Source organism: Neophocaena asiaeorientalis, unplaced genomic scaffold, assembly GCF_003031525.2.
Source record: "Neophocaena asiaeorientalis asiaeorientalis breed wild unplaced genomic scaffold, Neophocaena_asiaeorientalis_V1.1 scaffold376, whole genome shotgun sequence".
Lineage (NCBI taxonomy): Eukaryota > Metazoa > Chordata > Mammalia > Artiodactyla > Phocoenidae > Neophocaena > Neophocaena asiaeorientalis.
The window spans coordinates 1,007,731-1,029,008 of NW_020174368.1; the positions used below are offsets into that span (position 1 = coordinate 1,007,731).

Sequence of the window (21,278 nt, forward strand, 5' to 3'; positions counted from 1 at the left end):
GTGAGGCTGCTTGAGGTGAGGGGTACACCAAACCTCACCCAGCCTGAGAACGGCTGGGTTCGGTACCTGGGGAATATCCACAACCCACTCTCAGCAAACCAAGGTAAATAATCAGAACAGACGATCAAATTGTACCTTAATATGTTTACCTTCACTGTTGCCCAAGAATTCCATCTTAATATACTCCTTGTCTACTGAAATGTTCAGCTGTTGAAGAAAGCTATTGGTTTTTTAGGTGAGAAAATAAGTTCATACAGATTTCAAACAAGCCTCCAAGTAGCGCAACCTTATTTTCAAATCAGGACTTTCCTATGTCTAAGGGGATTTTTTTTTTTTCCTGAAAAGGTAGAGGGTATATTTTTAAGACTAAATCTGCCTTAAGGTAACCAAGAAAATCATAACATGCATCTAATCTTTTAAAATGAAAATTATTCTGGGAGGGAAAGCCTTACAAGATAGTATGAATTAAATCAAACAGCTTTCCTCTTTTCTCCAGAGTGTCCTACTGAGGTGTGTATAGTTAGTTACAGGAGACAAGGAGGACGAGAGAGTGACAAAGGGCAGAGGAAACTTCTGAGAGTGACACATTCATCATCTTGATTGTGGTGACGGTTTCACGGGTGTATACATAAGTCAAAACTCATCAAACTGTAAGCTTTAAATAATGTGGCTTATTGTATATTAATTATACCTTAATAAAGCTGTTTAAAAGTAAGTATTAAAGAAAAATAAACCTAAGACACTGCAAAGAAGACCAGGCTTGGGTGAGGGTCTTTGGAGAGTTTGGCAACATAAGCGTCCACTAAGGGGATAGCAGGAAAAAGCATGGCAGGGGAGGGTGGGATGAAAAAGAGATAAGAAAACATATCTGTGTTTTGTTTTGTTTTTTTAGTACTTAGAGCAACACTATTCTTAATTCTGCCTAGAGTTTCACTTTGCTATTCCGAGCACCTAGTGAATTCTGTTTTTATTAGGAAAAACCAGAAAGAGTGCTATCCTTGATACAGATTCTCAGGTCACAGAAGTCAGCTCCTCTGGCATTTAAACTGGCCTAGGATATGTGGACCACCACAAAAAGACAGAATGTCACAGCACCTTAGTTTTCCAAGGAGTACTCTTAAAAGATTTTGCTTTAACTATCTCCACTCTCACAGACTCAGAGCCAGAAAAGCCTGATGTTTTCCTTCTATCTCATTTACCACATTGCACTGATTCTAAAACACACATTTTGTTCACATTTTAACACCCCTAAAATCAGGAAGCATTTTACAGTTTATAGCATCTTTTCATCTCTGTCACCAGGGGGCAGTCGCGACATAGCTGTCTGCCTCTGGGTGCACAGCTCAAATGTCTAACTGTAGTCACTTCAACGGTGCTATATGCATTGCTGGAACTACCTGCATGCAGTCTAACTTGAATTTTCAAATGTTTTCAAAAGCTACACAAGCCTTAAACAACAAGGTCCTACTGTATAGCACAGGGAACTATATTTAATATCTTGTAATAAATTGTAATTGAAGAGAATATGAAAAATGTATATATATGTATAACTGAATCACTTTGCTATACAGCAGAAATTAACATGACATGTAAATCAACTATACTTCAGTAAAATAAATTTTTTAAAAAACTACACAAGCCTTATCTTAAGGTCATTAAAAGATCCCTTTTCAACCACCAAAAACTACTTGTGTTTTTCTATATCAATAAAGTTATTACCCAGTTTTAGAAAAACTAAGCACTTCTGAATCTATCAAAACACTTAGAGCCCTTCAATTAACTTGTGTTAATCAAAGTACTTAGTTCTGGCTACCACGAATAACACAGCTGGGTTAATCCTTGTTCCACCTACAGAAATGACTAAGCCACTCCTAGCAATCCTACATGCTCCAACAAGAACCAAAAGGGATAGCAAAGACGGTGCCCTGAGAAGAAATCTGAAACAAAGGTAGCAGTGAGGCAGAAAGAAAGGAAAAGACAAAAAGGAGGACAAGAGTCCACTCATTATTGTCAACCTTTTAATTTATCACAAGTTCTATCAAATGAAAACTTCAAGGATTAACTTTCAAAGCAAACTGAAACACTGTCACTCCTTCTTATCTGAAAATTACTTAGGAAATCTTATGAATTTTAAAGTCAGGATGGGGCTTCCCTGGTGGCACAGTGGTTAAGAATCTGCCTGCCAGTGCAGGAGACGTGGGTTCGAGCCCTGGTCCGGGAAGATCCCACATGCCGCGGAGCAACTAAGCCCACGCGCCACAACTACTAAGCCCATGTGCCTAGAGCCCGTGCTCCGCAACAAGAGAAGCCACCACAATGAGAAGCCCACGCACCGCAACAAAGAGTAGCCCCTGCTCGCCACAACTAGAGAAAGCCCACACGCAGCAAAGAAGATCCAATGCAAACAAAAATAAATAAATAAAATAAATAAATTTAGTTTTAAAATAAATAAATAAATAAAAGTCAGGATGTCTATACAGGTGGCCAACAGGCACATGAAAAGACGTTCAACATCGTTAATTATATATTAGAGAAATGCAAATCAAAACTACAATGAAGTGCCACCTCACGTCAGTCAGAATGGCCATCATTACAAAGTCTACAAATAACAAATGCTGGAGAGGGTGTGGAGAAAAGGGAACCCTCCTACACTGTTGGTGGGAATGTAAACTGGTGCAGCCACTATGGAAAACAGTATGGAGGTTCCTCAAAAAACTAAAAATAGAGTTGCCATATGATCCAGCAATCCCACTCCTGGGCATACATCTGGACAAAATATATATATACACACACACAATGGAATACTACTCAGCCATAAAAAAGAATGAAATAATGCCATTTGCAGCAACATGGATGACCTAGAGATTATGACACTAAGTGAAGTAAATCAGAAAGACAAATACCACATATTAATCTAAAATATGATAAAAACGAACTTATCTACGAACAGAAACAGATTCACAGACACGGAGAATAGACTTGTGGTTGCCGAGGGAGGAGGGGGTTGGAGAGGAATGGGTTGGGAGTTTGGGATTAGCAGATACAAACTATTACATATAGGATGGATAAACAATAAGGTCCTATTGTATAGCACAGGGAACTATATTTAATATCCTGTGATAAACCATAATGGAAAATATGAAAAAGAATGTGTGTATATATATACATATATATATGCATAACTGAATCACTGCTATACAGCAGAAATTAACACAACATTGTAAATCAACAATACTTGAATAATATAATTTTTTTAAATGTGTTTAGAGGTATTACTGATAGGTGATATTTTTTTCTTTTCTTCTTTATACTTTTCTCTATTTTCCAAAATTTCTATAAGTATAATATATATATTATATAACATAAGCATATATTACTTTTAAATTATACATATCTGTGTAATATCCATCTTCCTGGTATAACAGTACTAGTCCCAGGCAACACTGTGAAGAAGGCTTTGTCCTTTCCTGGCTTCCCTCCCAAGGAGCCCTGCTCAGTCCTCTTCCCCTTTAGAGACCAGAGCGTCAGATGATCAGAACCTGCCATCCCCAGCAGATGCTCAGTGCTGGAGGACTCTACCACCTCTTATTCAAACCCTCTAGTCTTCATATCCAAAGGGAATGATCAATTCATCAATTCTGCTCCCTAACAAAACATACTTTCATTTCAACAAGGGTTTTGGTTCTTTTTCAGGAGACAAGACCTTATTCCACGATGGCTTCTAGTCCTCATTCTAGTCATCATTCTGAAAAGCCTACCAGCAGGATATTTTGCCTCTCGAATCATACCCAGTAGACAAAAACTCATGTCATTTTTTAACACCATTTCCTCACACTTAGAACAGGGGTTCGAGAGCTACCTGGTCAAAAAGGATGGCAAATATCCACTACCCCTGTTTTCACAAGTCACCCTCCTACTTACACCCCTCTCTCCCTAGAGAGAAATTAGGGTGGTCTGGGGACAGTGTAATTGACGTCTTTTTTTGACTGCGTGCTTTCCTTTCCCCTTTTCCTGAAAACAGTACTGCCACCAACATGAAGTTCCAGGAGTTGCCAGCCACAGTACACTTGAGCCCTGGTGGACATGGGTCCAGGCTGGCACCATTAAGTACTATATCCCCCTGGATACAGTGGCTGGGCCAAAGAATGAACATGGGACCCAAGTGAACCCATCAAAGTTTTCCAAATCGGGGGCGAAAGCATAACTAGATCTTTCCTTCAGATTGTAAACTGTAAGAATGTAATCCCTGACCTGCCAGCAACATAATTCCCCACCTCACAGAGAAGCCAGAGAGAATGCAGTCCACACATATATACACATCCTGAAATGAGAGAAGATGGGCAGAGACAGTGAGTCCTGTTGGAGCTGGAGCCCCCCGGTTCATTCAGCACTTCCTTTCCACGGTTTGGTTGTTGGTTTCTGGATTAAACAAGTTTGATTTGGATTTTTGTGACTTAAATCCAAAGGAACTGAATACAGCCATCATCAAAACAATATTCTTCATATATTACAAATACCTAACTTAGAAGGAGCTATATGAAGTTTATGCTCTTCACTTTTTTTTTTTTTTTTTTTAATTCTCCCCTGCACTGTCATAGATAGAATGGGAGCAATTACTGCCACCTGAATGAGGTCTTTGCTTCAACAGGTCCCACACTGAGTTGCATATCTATTTGTTCATGTCATGGTAACTTTTACAGGATTTAATTGATTTTGACCCTAAACTACTATAGTACAAAAGACAGAGACCAAGATATTCCAAATGGATTTAATTTCTGGTCTTTTCAATTAATTTTGATTAATCTATTAAGTCAAAAGAAGACAGCAATGTGTGCTTGGAATGAATAATGCCTATAATTCACAGACCCACTCCTAACTCTCAAGTTATGAATGAGGTACTGAAAATTTACTAGAGGGATTAAATAACTGGACCAAAGTTGCTTAATTATTAGAGTAACCAGTCCAGACTTCCACCCTCAAAATTCTACAAAGGACCAAAATACTGAGCTTATTTCTTCCCTAACACCTACACAAGTGAATATACAACTTTGGATGGTCTTTCTGTTCATCTGCCATTAATTAATCACCTTGCCTCCATCCTTAAAATCCTCAGAGGAGAAAAATATAAAAAACATTTTTATTTAAACTAAAGAGAAATCTATCAAGGTTTTGCTAAATTATTTCACTAATGACTTCTACTGAAAGTCTGTCCTCTGAGTGTGATAAGATTACACCCAGGAATGAAACAATACCCTTAAACCACAGGTTTACAGATAAAATAGATTCTTTATGAGGACATTGGGGAGAATTCTTTTTCAATGAAGGCTATAAAATTCATATAGTTCCTTCTCAGTTAGGTACTTGTAATATATTAAGACTCTTACTTTGGACATGGCCAATAGTTTCAAGTCACATAGCCTTCTAAATCGTCATATATACCAATAAGGGCACAATAGAATGTGATGTGGTACTTGTTTATACATTAATATTTTATATTCCTCCCTATGATGCAATTTCTTCCAAGCAAAAAAATGTCTATTATGTCCACAATTTAAAAATAAAAAATGACAATTTACAAAGTTTTTAGGATATCTCATTTATTTAATTAGCAATAAACCCAGATAGAAATTATTTCCAAATTACATGACATAGCAGAAAATGCACAATTACGCAAAATGTAGTATGTAGTATGAATATGACTAATGGACAGAAAATGGTTTAGCTGCTCCAAGTGAAACAAAAATTTCAGTGTGATGCTGTGGCTGAAATAAAAACCTTAAGAAGAAATAGTTTTAAACATTGATGAGGGAGTTCTCTGGTGGTCTAGTGGTTAGGATTTGGTGCTTTTACTGCCGTGGCCCAGGTTCAATCCCAAACTTGTTTAATCCAGTAGATTTGGGGGAAATCTACTTTCTCCCAAATAATGGCAGTGCTATAAGAGCAGAAAATCTGGCCAAGTAATAGGAAAAAATAAGATGTCTGCATGCCAACAAATGCGTTTTTTTAATTAAAGTATAGTTGATTTATATTATTGTGTTAGTTTCAGGTGTACAGCAAAGTGATTCAGTTTTTTTTTTTTTTTCAGATTATTTTCCATTATCAGTTATCACAAGATAGTGAATATTGTTCCCTGTGTTATGCAGTAAATTCTTGTTGCTTATCTATTTTACGTATAGTAATTTGTATCTGTTAATCCCATACTCGTAATTTATCTCTCCCCCCTTCCCTTTCCCCTTTGGTAACCACAAGTTTGTTTCCTATGTGTGTCTGTTTCTGTTTTGTATATAGATTCATTTGCATTATTTTTTAGATTCCACATATAAGTGATATCATATAATATTTGTCTTTCTCTTCCTGGCTTACTTCACTTAGTATGATATTCTCTAGGTCCATCCATGTTGCTACAAATGGCAATATTCCCTTCTTTTTTATGGCTGAGTATACACCCATATATTTATGTGGATATATATACCACATCTTAAACCAAATCTGGGTTGTTTCCATGTCTTGCCTCTTGTTAATAGTGCTGCTATGAACACTGGGGTACACTGTATCTTTTTGAATTAGAGTTTTCATCTTTTCCAGATATACGCCTAGGAGTGGGATTGCTGGATCATATGGTAGCTCTCTTTTTAGTTTTTTAAGGACCTCCATACTGTGTTCCGTAGTGGCTGCCTCAATTTACATTCCCACCAACAGCAAATGCACAGTCTTGAAGAGTCAAAAGCCTGATGCTACTAGTTTTTCCTAAAATGAATAATTATAAGGGACATCTTAATTAAAAGCATAAACTGAAGAATAAATGAGTGCTTACCCAGTCTGATGTTCTGTGCTCGTTCATGGAGCTGATTTACTAGTGCTTTCATCTGCTCGTAGTTTTCCTAAAACAGAAGCAAAGAAAAACAGGGAGGGTATTATAGGAAAGCAATGATTTTTTTTTACCATAATAAGGGTTAAGGAGAACAGCATTACATGCCAACCCCATGTGGCCTCCACACTGGGCCACTTTGCCACCTGTGTGGCCTCTGTGCTGGGCCAACTCCAACGTGTAAAAAAGATTAATTTGTGCCTCTCTGTCTTTGCTCAAGCTCTTCTGCACTACCACCCCCCTCTCTGGTCCATCTATCCAAATCTCACCCCCCTTTTAAAGCCTAACTGATGTTCCATCTCATCTCCAACACAATTTCTGGCTACTCCCATTCATTTTAACAACTTCCTTCCTTACACATCTACAGAAGTTAATTGATCTCTAGTATTTGTTTTCTTTTGTCAATGAATATAAGCCCTTTGAGGGTTAGAATGCCATCTTATTTTTTCTGTCCCCTCAACCACTATCACGAGGAGATTCCAACCAATGCAGAAATACTTGTTTTACACTTACTGACAAATTACAGTAATTACTTACTTACAGTAAGTAATTAAAAACAAAGCCCAGGGGGAAAATGGATCCTATTTTAAAAAGGAACAGGGGGGAATCCCCAGGTGGTCCAGTGGTTAGGATTCCGGGCTTTCACTGCCAATGGCATGGGTTCAATCCCTGGTTGGGGAACTAGGATCCCATAAGCCACATGGCACGGCCAAAAAATAAAATAATCCCAGCCTCCTTTTTCAGACAAGTGTGGCCATGTGACTAAACTCTAACCAATGAGATATAAGCAGAAGTTGTTAGGTATGACTTCTAGAAAGGCTCCTTAAAAAAAAAGACAAGAAGGTGAGGGTGTCCTTTTACCTATTCACCCTTTCTCCTCCTTTGCACATGGAACTCAGACACAATAGCTGGAGCTTAAGCAGCCATATTAGACCATAAGGTAAACTGTACTACTTATTTTAAATTCTTCCTTCCCTCCCATCCTAGCCAACGTTCACTGTGAGATTATACTTCCCTACCCCACAGTCTCTAAATCTGTCCGTATTACTTGCTTTGATGAGTGGAATGTGGGCAAAAGTGACAGTGTACCAATTGCAATAAAGAGGCTTTAAGTAGGACAAAGTGTTTCCATGCTCTCCTCTTTGTGCCCCAGCCTTCCATTACGAGAGGAGCATCCCACAGCAGCCACTGCCCCTTCATTCTGGGTCCTGGAATAAGAAACAAGTAGAGCAGACCTGAATCTACTACAGTCCTAGAGCAGAACTGCCACAACCAACCCATAGATCCAAGCACAAAAAATAAATACTTGTTCTTTTGAACACTGAGATCTTGGGATTGGTTGCTACTCAGCATTACTGAAGCAAAATCTGGCTCATACAGTAATTAGTCCAAGGTCACTCAGCTAACAAGTAGTAGAATTAGGATTTAAACCAAAATCCACCAACTCCAGAAACTCACTCTTAAAGCAACATGCTACAACGTCTCTTCTGCCCACTGAAAGGGCCACTGTTGACACTTTAGCACATTTCCACCAGGTCTTTTCCCCCCTATGGAAATATGTTGCTTGTTAGCTTTTAAACATACATGAAATACTAAGCCAGTGCTTTTTCCACCATAGCACAGCTATCTTATTCTAATTACTGGTGCACAGACTGAACCAGAACATACAACATTTTACATAGAGAAAGAAGTTATAATCTCAGGCTCACACTCCCTGAGCTAGCAGCCACCATCAAATACATCAGCCGAGACCTGACTTCAAAAAGATGGCAGAGCAGGAAGCTCCAGGCCCTTATTCCCCCACAGAGACATCACAAAACAACCCAAAACTGGCTAAAGTAACCTTACAGGAGCTCTGGAAAACACTCAGAGGTCTACAGCAACCAAGAGAACACCCAGCCAAGAAGCCATATTCAGAATGGTGGGAAACCCATTCTCCACACTGCAGCCACACTGATTATTCTACCATGTCCATAGGATCATGCCACTTCTCTACTTAAACATCTTAGCAGACAGACTGCAAAGTGAAATCTAAATGTGGCTTCTACACATGGTTTCCCTCCTCTACCTGGCTGCGTAAGCAATCCCATCTACTCCATGAATTCCTCACCCTGGCCGGGACTTCCAAGTTCTCACTCCCACTAACCACTTTCATAACTTGGTACCTATGTTCTCATAACTCCTTTAGTTTGTATAATCTTGCCTCCCATTCTCCATCCTGAACCTGGCCAGTTCTTACCCAACTCAAGATCCAACTCACTCACTGCCTCCTACGTGCAACCACCTTTTTTAAGCTTTAGACATCATCACAATGCATTGCTTTCTTGTCGTCTCCCCCACAAAATTATGATTCCATTCCTACACATCTATTCCAAATATCTAAAATAGTGGCTAGACCACAGTAACCACTTAATGTTTCTGAATTAAACATTCTCTCCTGATCCCAGGACATCTAAAAACTTTTGGAAGTCTCCCATTGGATACTGTTTCTGCCTCAGCCTGCTGATTTCTTTTCAACCTCCTTGTTTTCCCAAAGGCAGGAATTATTTAAAATGTGTTCTCTGAGGGAACTTCCTGGCGGTCCAGTGGTTAAGACTCTGAGCTTCCAATGCAGGGGGTGCGGGTTCGATCCCTGGTCGGGGAACTAAGATCCCACCTGCCGCAGCAGCGCAGCCAGAAAAAGTCTTCTCTGAAAGTTATTTGCACAATTTAAATGTTATCTGTACAGGCTTAGAAACCGTGGGACAGACTGAAAATTTCCAGCTCTGATATTTCACAAACCAGGAGTTGTTTCTTTAACGTTGTGATACCTCCCAATTCCAAGAAAAGTCATTTAAAGATAAATATTTTCTATTAACATAACCAACCATTTCAAGTCTGGTAAGCACAACCCAGGGTCAGCTGTGCTAGGCCAGTGGTTCCCAAAGCTGGCTGCCACCAAGGCCCTGCCCTCCCCTCTCAACAACTTCATTAACAATGCAAACACCAGGACCCCACCCTAGAGACGGAAAAGGTCCAGGGTGGGGCTAAGGCAGCCATATATTCAACAAGCTCCCAGGTGACTGCTAAACCAGAGAGCCACTGGTTTTGCGAACCAATGATTTTAAAGACACAAAGTATAGTGCCAGTGCTAAAAGTGAACTAAAATGTACCTGATTTGGAATTGTTTTCTGTTTCAAACTTCACGACCCCCTGGTGCGTCCCAGAATCATGAATGGGGATCCAGAGAAAACAGCAGCGACTGTTGAAGTGTGCCTACCCTGTACCTGCTTCCCAGTCTGGCCAACGCCTTGTGCCGTCGGTGAAGAGGAATCACTGACTCGGGCTGGGTACTCCAGGCCCGGGCCGCTCACCCGCCCTACCTGGTAGATGGCAGAGGTCGAGTCCGGTTGGGTGCCCAGCGTCGCCACGGAGTCCCCATGATAGGCTCGCGGCGCGGGGGCAGCGGCGCGGGCGCACCGCCGCAAAGCTAATCTCGGGGCGGCCCACATGGCAGCAGGCACAGAGGCAGGAAGGAGCTTGAGAGACCGGCCTGCGCCGGTCCGGGGCCGAGGCTTTCCCCTCCAACTCCCACGCTTCGGGATATAGCTCAGCCCAGGCCTTTGCAGTCCCAACCCGCCTGAAACCTCCCCGATTCTGAGGCCAGCCTCGGCACGTGCCGGCGCACGCCGCCCGTGATTGGTCAGCGCTGAGCACCACGCCCCCCGAATTCAGCGAATAAGGGACAGAAGTGCAGCCCCGCGAGGCCTGTCCCATCGCGAGCCCCGGAGCGTTGCGGTTCCCGGGGTGGAGCGACCGTTCTGCGTCGTCCCGGTCTCCCGAGATGCTGAGCTTAGGAGCTGTGGCTGAGTTTGCTTGCTGTCGGCCTCTGTGCTTTTTCTATGTGCTGTTTTCTTCTTCCCGTGCTGCTACAAAGGGTGCTCCGGGGCTTGAAAAAGCTTATCCTTATAGGAGAGCTGGAAACTGAGCTGCCCTAAGAAACTCTTTAAGGGGATAAGCATTCATTAATCAAATATGTCTTTAATGTCCCCTATCAAGTGCTCTTCTGGAGCGGGGAATACAGTGGAGAACAGGCAAAGTGTCCTCTTTTATAAAGCGGAGAGAACATAAACAAGTAAATAAAAATTCTAATAGTGATAAATTACAACTTAGATGTACAATTATAACGTACTTCTAAAACTTTGCCTATAACAAATCTGAGCTTCCTCACAATTTCTCATCCACTGGACAGTGAGAAAAAATTAATCTTCTTTTGGTCCACTTAAGTCTTAGATTTAATTTTTGTACATGGTGTTAGGTAAGGGTGTGGCTTCATTCTTTTGTATATAGATATCCAGTTTTCCCAATATCATTTGTTGTAAAGACTGTCCTTTCCCCATTGAATAGTCTTGGCACCCTTGTGAAAAATTATTTCATAAGCAATGATTTATTTCTGGACTCTGTATTCTGTTCCATTGGTCTGTATGTCTGTCTTTATGCCAGTACCACACAGTTTTTTGATTACTGGAGGTTTGTAGTAAGTTTTGAAATCATTAAGTGTGAGTCTTCCAGCTTTGTTCTTTTTCAAGATTTTTTTGGCTATCCAGGATCCCTTGAGATTCCATCTTAATTTTAGGGTAGGTTTTTCTATTTCTGCAAAAAATGCCAGAATTTTGATAGGGACGGCATTGAATCTGTTGATCATGTTGGGTAGCATTGACATCTTAACAATATTAAGTCTTCCAATCCATGAACATGGGGTGTGTTTCCATTTATTTATGTCTTCTTTAATTTCTTTCAGCAGTGTTTTTTCGTTTCCATCGCGCAAGTCTTTCACTTCCTTGGTTAATTCCTATTTTATTCTTTTTGATGCTATTGTAAATGGAATTGTTTTCATAATTTCCTTTTCAGTTTGTTCATTATTAGTGTATAGAAATGCAACTGATTTTTGCATGCTAAGTTAGTATACTGCCAATTTGCTGAATTCATTTATTCTAACAGGTTGTGTGTGTGTGTGTGTGTGTGTGTGTGTGTGTGTGTGTGTGTGTGTGTAATCTTTAGGGCTTTGTAAAAGTCATCTGTGAATAGAGATAATTTTACTTTTTCCTTTCCAATTTAAATGTCTTTTATTTCTCATTCTTACCTGATTGCTCCAGCTAAAACTTCTAGTACTATGTTGAATTGAAGTGGTGAAAGTGAACATCCTTGCCTTTTTCCTGGTCTTAGAGGAAAACTTTTCAGCCTTTCACCATTGAGTGTAATGTTTGCTGTGAGTTTTTCACATGTGGCTTTTTTTTTTTTTTTGGCTGCATTGGGTCTTCATTGCTGCGCGCGGGCTTTCTCTAGTTGGGGTGAGTGGGGGCTACTCTTCGTTGCGGTGCATAGGCTTCTCATTGTGGTGGTTTCTCGTTGCGGAGCACGGGCTCTAGGCGCGCGGGCTTCAGTAGTTGTGGAGAGCTGGTTTCAGTAGTTGTGGCTTGCGGGCTCTAGAGCACAGGCTCACTAGTTGTGGCATACAGGCTTAGTTGCTCCGCAGCCTGTGGGATCTTCCCGGACCAGGGCTCGAACCCATGTCCCCTGCGTTGGCAGGGGGATTCTTAACCACTGCGCCACCAGGGAAGTCCCTCACATGTGGCTTTTATGTTAAGGAGGTTTCCTTCTATTCCTAGTTCGTTGAATATTTTTATCATGAAAAAGTTTGAATTTTGTCATCTACTTTTTCTGCATCAATTGAGATGATCATGTGAAGTTTGTTCCTTCATTCTGTTAATGTTGTGAACTACATTGATCATTTTTTTCTATGTTGTACCATCCTTGCATTTCAGGAATAAACCTCACTTGGTCGTGATATATAATCCTTTTAGTATGCCGCTGAATTCAGTTGCCTGTATTTTGTTAAGGATATTTGTATCAGTGTTCATAAGTGATATTGGTCTATAGTTTTTGGGGGGTTTTTTTGTTTTTGTAGCGTCTTTGTCCTGCTTTCACGTCAGGATAACGCTGGCCTTATAGAATGAGTTAGGGAGTGTTCCCTCCTCTCCAAGTTTTTGGAAAATTTGAGAAAGATTGGTACTTGTTCTTCTTCAAATGTTTGGTAGAATTCACCAGTGAAGCCGTCATATTCAGTGCTTTTCTTTGTGGGGAGATTTTTTGATTACTGTTTAGTCTTCTTACTAGTTATAGGTCTATTCAGGTTATCTATTTCTTTGTGATGTAGTCTTGGTAGGTTTTGTTTCTAAGAATTTGTCCATTTCATCTAGATTAGCCAATTTGTTGGTGTTCAGTTGTCCGTAGTATTCAGATTTACTTTTTACATTTTTCTTTATTAATTTTCATTTTTAAGGGAATACAATAATTCAACTTTTATCATGAAAATAAAGGTATTTTTTACCTCCTTCTCTCAGAAATGATCCCAGAGCAACAAAGGAACACAAAAAATAATTCATATCCCACCTTCAATTAAACTAGGGGATATATAAAGACAATAGGCAAAAATTGAAATAATAAATTCAGCAAAATAAAAGAAGTTGTAATCTAAGTGCTTGCAGTGGAAAATACAAACAAGTAACAAGTCAATTTGCCTCTCAGAATTGGTGGTACCAGGAATTCGTGGTACCAGGTACAGAGAAATATGTGCATAGAAGTGGAGAAAGGTGGTAGAGATCAAGAAATGGTGGAACTAATTGAAAATTTGCAGAAGAAGTAGTTAAAACCCCAGGTTTCCACCCCCCAGTCTGTCCAGGAGATATATATTCCCTGGAGAAACTGAATCTGAAATGTTCCAAATTTAGGGACACTAGGCACTAGTGAAGTGCCAAATTGAGACCAGAGAGATTAAGTGACAGTCTGAAGGCCAAATCAAGAGAGCCCCCTCCCCCCAAGTCTCTTTTCCCACCCAGTTCCAAAATGCTGGCTACCAGATTTATATAGAAGGGAGTCTAGAGAAACCTAACCATTTTACAGAAAAGATCTACAAAGTGACATTTGAGGTTCTCCAGTGAAAAAACTCCCTGGAAGATTGATCTACAGGGATTTCCCTGGGGGTCCAGTGGTTAAGACTCCCTGCTCCCAATGCAGGGGGCCCAGGTTCGATCCCAGGTCAGGGAAATAGATACTGCATGCTGCAACTAAGACCCAGTGCAGCCAATTAAAAAACAAAAAAAGCAACATTTAAAAAAGAAAATTGGGGCTTCCCTGGTGGCGCAGTGGTTGAGAGTCCGACAAAAAAGAAGAAAATTGACCTACAGTGTAACCTACAAATTGACATATCCTACCTACCCTCCAATAAGCTTGTAAAGAGCTCCTAATCAGCTTTTTTAGACATTTTCTCTAACATATACATGGATAGCCAAGGATCAATGGGCATTTGAAGAAAGCTTTCTGTTGCAGTTCCATAATGGTTAACACTCTGGACTCTGAAGAAAGCTTTCAATACGAAAAAAAAAAAAACCAGAAAGAAAGAAATGTTTAAAAGAAAAGAAAAAGACACCCACTACCACCAAGAAAACAAAAACAAACAAAAAAAAAGAAACCATCAGGGCAAGGAACAGAAGAAACTATAACATCCTTGGAGAAATGAAAATATATTGCATCCATCAAAGACCACGATTATGAAAAAATTTTAAAAAGCTTTTGAAAAAAATATAAAATCAAGAATTCCTTGGCTGGGGGACTTCCCTGGTGGTCCAGTGGTTAAGAAAGAGCCTTCCAATGCAGGGGACGCAGGTTCGATCCCCGGTTGGGGAACTAAGATCCCACATGCCACGGGGCAACTAAGCTCGTGTGCTACAACTAAGAAGCTTGTGTGCCACAACTACGGAGACCATGCGCTCTAGAGCCCGCATGCTGCAACGAAGAACCCCATGTGCCGCAACAAAAATCACGTGTGCTGCAACTAAGGCCCAACACAGCCAAATAAATAAATAAATAAATAAGAATTCCTTGTCTAGAAAATGTAACAAAAGCTAGAGGTTACAGAGTTTAATTAGCCATTTAATGAGGAAGTTCTTTTTCTTTTTTTGGCTGTGCCACGCGGGATGCAGAATCTTAGTTTCCTAACCAAGGATTGAACATGTGCCCCTTGCAGTGGAAGCAGGGAGTCCTAACCACTGGACTGCCAGGGAATTCCCTAGGGAGAAATTATTAAAAGGATGGGAAAACAGATGTTCTAAGGAGATAAGATACTCTACTAGCCTTTAAATTTATTAAATAAATGAGAGGTTAGCAAATATTTCCCATTGGCATTACATTTTATACTTATTTAATGTTATAGTTACTTAAATTTTTACTTGTTTATATTTATCCTGTTTATCTTATCATTATAATTCAGTTTCTAAGTCTGTTTGCGAAGAACAAAGAGCATTCCTATAACACTTTAAAAAAAAATCTTGCTTTAATAGCTCCAAGGGCTAGGCTGTGAGAGGATGTTAGAGGAAGTACATTTGCGGACTTCCCTGGTGGCACAGTGGTTAAGAATCCTCCTGCCAATGCAGGGGACGTGGGTTCGAGCCCTGGTATGGGAAGATAGCACGTGCCGCGGAGCAACTAAGCCCGCGGTCCACAACTACTGAGCCTGCGCTCTAGAGCCCGTGAGCCACAACTACTGAAGCCCATGCTGCACAATAAGAAAAGCCACGACAATGAGAAGCACGCACACCGCAACAAAGAGTAGCCCCCGCTCGCTGCAACTACAGAAAGCCACGTGCAGCAACGAAGACCCAACGCAGCCAAAAATAAATAAATTTAAAAAAAAAGAAAATATAGGGCTTCCCTGGTGGCACAGTGGTTGAGAGGCCGCCTGCTGATGCAGGGGACACGGGTTCGTGCCCCGGTCCGGGAGGATCCCACATGCCGTGGGGCGGCTGGGCCCGTGAGCCAGGGCTGCTGAGCCTGCGCATCCGGAGCCTGTGCTCCACAACGGGAGAGGCCACAACAGTGAGAGGCCCGCGTACCGCAAAAAAAAAAAAAAAGAAGAAAGTACATTTGTTAAATTTTTTTTTTTTTTTGGCCATGCCGCACGACCTCGGCAGTGAAAGCGTGTGGAGTCCTAACCACTGGACTGCCAGGGAATTCCCCATTTTTAAAAATCTTAACTGCACTACAAAAATCAACTGTTTTTCTATGTTCCATCAATAAACATACAAATGAAAATAAGCATTTAAAAAACACCATTTATAAAGGCATCAGAGAACATCAAGTACTTAAAAAATAAATCTAAAAGATGTGCCTCTTCTAGGTATTTACACAAGAGAAATAAGAACATGTCTACAAAAAGATTTGTACAACAATATTTATAGTATCTTTATTCAAAAGAGCCAAAATTCGGAAACAATCAGTAGGAAAATAGCAATTATGGTATATTCATATGTGGTATATGGATAAAATGGAATACAACTTAGCAACAAGGAACTACTAATACGCTACGAAAATGGATGAATCCCAAAAATGTGTTGAGCAAAAGTAAACAGATACAAAAGTATACATAATATAAAGTTCATATACTGCATATATATATAAAGCTCAAGATCAGGCAAAACTAATCTGTGGGTGGCAGTGGGGAAAGGGCTTAAAGGAACTTCCTGGGATGATGGAAATGTCTATTTGTCTTGTGGGGTGGTACACAGGTGTATACATTGTCAGTAATCAAACTGAAAGCTTAAGATCTGTGTACTTTATTAAATGTAAATTATGCCTTAAAAACGTTCATTGCAGAAAACTGTGTTGATTTAAAATTATGAACTAAGTCAAAGGATGATTCACATTCTGTGACTTTGATTCTGCACATTTGTTAATCAGAAGCATCAAGATTCTTAGCCTGGGCTTCCCTGGTGGCGCAGTGGCTGGGAGTCCGCCTGCCGATGCAGGGGACACGGGTTCGTGCCCCGGTCCGGGAAGATCCCACATGCCGCGGAGCAGCTGGGCCCGTGAGCCATGGCCGCTGAGCCTGCGCGTCCGGAGCCTGTGCTCCGCGACGGGAGAGGCCACAACAGTGAGAGGCCCGCGTACCGCAAAAAAAAAAAAAAAAAAGATTCTTAGCCTTCTCTCTACGGCTTTTGACTAACAGTTACTTCTAAAAAGGAATTGACACTTGATTTTTCTCCAATAGAAGTAAAAATTGAGAAAATCTCCCCCCCCCGCAAAAAAAGGGGCGAACAAAAAAATGAGGAGAGAGAGAAGGGGGTGGAGAAATGGAAAATAGCAGAGAAAAGATAACTTAGGGAACAAGTAAAGGAGATTAAAAAATCTGTTTAATAGGAATTCCAGATATAAGAACAGTGAAAATGAAAGAGAGAAATTATCAAAGGAATAATGCAAGAACATTTCCCAGAAGGGAAGGAAATGAGTTTCCATATTTAAAAACGCCCATGACATGCCCAGCAGCATGAATGTAGGGGCAGGAAAGGGGGGGTGCACATTACTGAGCAGAATACCAGGGTCAAAGAATATGTAAATAGGCCACATTCGAAGGATAGAGAATCAGAATGGCAAAAGATTTTTAAACACTGAAAACCAGAATATAACCAGAGCATGACTTTGAAATGAAGTGGAAATTATTTTCAAATTACTCAAGAATTCTATTCAGAGCCCAACTAAGTGAGAGAGTAGAATAAAGAACTCTCAGACATGTAAAGTCTCAAGTTATGTTATCATCTATGCACCTTTTGCAGTAAACAGTGGAAGATGTGCTTCTCCTCAAGAAAGACAATGACACTGGCTCCAGAATAGGGAATCCAAACCAGAAAAGATGGGTAGGGAATTCACAGAAGTCCCAGCATGGCAGCTGCACTGCACATGGAGACCTGTGAAGCCTCAGTCCAGATTAAAGCAGGAAGGAAGAGCTCCATAAAGTTTTCCAGGAAAAAAGGAGAAGGAAACAGTTTATCTGACAGCTTGACCACGTGAAAAGTATAAACAGAGCATTTATAACTAAGTATAAACAGACGTGCCGGAGGATGTTGAAAGTTAAGCCACAGGTTCAAAAACAAACCCAAAGCAAATGAAAAAGTGAAACACTTCTTAATTCCAAGAAAAACAAAAAGTTGTACCAGAAAGGAAATGTCATCTTAGTTCATTAGGTGGTACAGCAGTGAAAAATTACAATTAAAACAGTACAAATACTGAATATGGATTAACCCCAAATTGTGATTAACATTGGGAGAAAGCAGGAAAAGAGTGAGGAGGAGAATTGTAAGAAAGTAAAATCCTTATATACCATAATAAAAGGTCAACTGACCACATAAAAAGTCCAGGTTTATAGTATATCCATAACTAAAGTTTCCCATTTGTCTTTCTCTACAGAGAAAAAAAAGTGGGAAGAAAAAAAAGAGTAAAAGAGATTGAGTTCTTTTAGCCAAAAATTCATTGCATAAGGAGCAAATAAACAAAAAAGTAAGCGACTCTTCTTATGTCCCAAATGTGGGGGAAAGTCTATTTTTATTCTTGCAAAATCAAAGTAATATCTTTCAGAGCATGCACGTAAGAAAAAAATTAATTCTCCCAAATATACTATACTCTCATGGAAGGAGGGAAGGAAGGAAGGGTGAGCTGTACTTACAAAACTATTTTTTGCTCACTAACACATTAATATCTTTATTAAGTCAATTTGAAAAAAAGGACACAACAGAAATAATATAAAATAACTTTTATTTACATAATTTACATCTATAGAATATAACTGCTTTCTTTAGAACAAGAAAATTTACAATGACAGATATTGCTTTTTGTCAAAGACTTCTTCAAGCAAGATAGTATACATGGTCACTTCTATTTCAAAAAACATGGTGGTAAACAGTGGATATTCATATTTTTATGTGCCTCAATCATTTACCAACAATTAGGCTTTGAAGCCATCATGTTGATCACTTGCTAAGACGTAAGTGTTCAGGAGGAAAAGTCAAGAAAAAAATAAAGACCTTTAATCATATCTCTTTTAAGATTTATAAAATACAAATTCTTCACAACATCATCTTTACATGAGTCAGATTAAACACAGGTGTGAACAAGTCTTTCCACCTTGCAAGGTAAATATACTGATTAAATTTCTTTTTCCAAGAGTAGTTTTAAGGATATAATAGTAGGATAATTTAGTTGTCTGACTTGATTCTCTAACACAATGAATGCCCAAAGACAAAATTATCCTTCATACAGTAAGAAGTTACATCTTCCATAAAATTAGCTCATTGTAGATGAACAAGAGACAGATGTTAACAAAGTTAAAAAGTAATATTAAACAAGGGATAAAATAATAGTTTAGCTATGACAACCAAACACCCAAACTAACATGAACTAAATGAAAGAAGCCTTTTCAGAATATGAGATTTTTAAAATTTATAAAAACAGGGCATTAAAATAGCTATGTGATTTGCTACTATGATTTCTGTGACATATTAACCCCATGAAATAAATAAATGCATATCTATAGAGAATTTCCTTATAGATCCTCCTTTATGACAAAAAAGTTTAAACTGCAAATTTCACTATAAGGCAATGAAAAAGGAATGCTCTAATATCAATTGTTTTCATAAATTAGGATTACTGTTATACTTGCCAAGCCAAATCCAATTTTACTAATGAACTTGAAAACTGGCCACCATTTTTTTCAAATTACAAACAGAATTAGACATTAAAATATCTTCCCAACTGAAATACTGATTTCATAATGCAATCAAGGGTTTAAGTGTTAGGCACAACTCACAACTCCAGTGACAAATATCTCATAGGTAATGACATCGGCACCTTAAGGTAAGAAAACTACTGTCTAATGTATGGGTCAAACTAAAAACCCAACCCATCCATGTCCATCATTTAAGTATTGCCTGTAGCTGTTTTCAAACTGAAGTGGCAGAGTTGAGTAGTTACCACAGAGGGCATCTGGCCCACAAACTCGAAAATATTTTCCAGAAAATGTTTCTGACTCCTGATCTAATCAACCCAGAAGGCTTTTCAAATATAAGAATAAATCTGTTCTTTCAGAAGTTTAATTTGAACCACCAAAGACTGGCTTGGGTGGATAACAGAATTACCTATGTAAATCACAAAATCTCAAAATTAAAACCAACCCTTAAATTCATATTGATGATAATCACTGACTTAATAAAGTCTTATTATCTTATTTTCTGTTTTTAACATCACAATTATGTTCTGTGCATAAAGGTCTAAGTACTTAGTTCCTCATGGAGAATTTAATGGGGGGAAAAAAACTACCAAGAAATTGTTTTTTAAAAAAGGAATGTGTGTATGTGAGCATATGTGTGTGTAATGGAGATGGAGTTTTGTATGGAAATTTGCCTCATAAATAAATTTAAGGATTTTTTCCCCATACAAATCCTGAGATTATCCAAGAAATAAGAAAAACAAAAAATTCACAGTACAAAGTCAATATACTAAACTATGAGAAAAAAATGTATTCAAAAAGTATATACTATCCAAACAATTTAGTTTTATCACTTTAAATACCTTTAAAATTAAAGAGGGAAAGGAGACAAACATAAATTTGTTAATGCTTTCTTTACCCATAATCTCAGGGGTAAAAATAATTAAAACTGAATATTCTTTTAAATAAAAAATTTAAAAATAAATAAGCTTTTTGATGTTTTATCTTTATAAATAGTAAGTTTAAATACTAGTTCTTCAATTAGGACTAATGTTACATCAACATGAATTAGAAAAATACACATTTTTAAGTCAAATAGCTGATAATAGAAAAGTTTTTAACATTTACCATACTAAAGTGGAGTTTCACAATTTCCTTTCACACACTTAGAGGCAACTGAAAAGGCCTTCACCATCCAAAAAAACAAAAAACAAAACCAAAAAACACTAAACAAACAAAAAAACCTTCACAAAAGGTTTGCTAAATGTTAACTACCATCCATCTCCAAATACGTCGGCACTGTGATTTATACAGAGACATTTATCCACAACATTCCAAGATGTCCATGTGTATTCAACACAGGAAGAGTCAAAATGTAAACAAGAGCTGTTACTTCTGTCTGAGAAAGCAGTCTTAATTGCTTGGTATTTCCAAAATGCTGAATCAATCAGAAGGAAAGGAACCTCAGCAATGTTTTTCACTGATTATAAAAGCTTCAAATCAAGCCTATTAAATATTCAAAATCAACCTAAAGAAAAATTGCCAGTGAGGCTTTTTGCTAGATACTGCTTTGTTGATATAACTGACTGTGGAAATCCTAGCCTTAGAAAAAATAAAAGAAAAAAAGAGAAGACTTTTATTCTGTTTCATCCACTTCAATAAAGATATCACTAAAGAAATATTCAGAGACTGTCATTGGCTCCTCTTCCGGTAGCCGGTTTGGGACATCTTTACATTCTCCTTTCGGTAAGGGATGATTACAAGAAACCTAAAAAGATAATAAAAATAAGTATGCAGTATAACATTTATATATTGATAGTGGTATTCTAAATCGATATC

The 21,278-nt window shown here is 38.9% G+C and overlaps 2 protein-coding genes across 4 annotated transcripts in view; both read right to left on the reverse strand.

Moving 5' to 3' along the window:
• MCCC2 (methylcrotonyl-CoA carboxylase subunit 2) overlaps positions 1 to 10,512 on the reverse strand; it is a 61,153-nt gene extending 50,641 nt beyond the window's left edge. The window contains exons 1-2 of the mRNA XM_024756216.1: positions 10,231 to 10,512; positions 6,815 to 6,881 (exon numbers count right to left, since the gene is read on the reverse strand). Of these exons, the coding sequence (XP_024611984.1) occupies positions 6,815 to 6,881; positions 10,231 to 10,359 (196 nt within the window). The 5' untranslated portion in view covers positions 10,360 to 10,512. The remainder of the gene's footprint in view (positions 1 to 6,814; positions 6,882 to 10,230) is intronic.
• A 9,068-nt stretch (positions 10,513 to 19,580) lies between these two features.
• Positions 19,581 to 21,278, reverse strand: part of BDP1 (BDP1 general transcription factor IIIB subunit) — an 85,295-nt gene continuing 83,597 nt past the window's right edge. For all 3 annotated transcript variants that reach the window (XM_024756175.1, XM_024756176.1, XM_024756174.1), the window contains exon 39: positions 19,581 to 21,207. In XM_024756175.1, the coding sequence (XP_024611943.1) occupies positions 21,076 to 21,207 (132 nt within the window). In that variant the 3' untranslated portion in view covers positions 19,581 to 21,075. The remainder of the gene's footprint in view (positions 21,208 to 21,278) is intronic.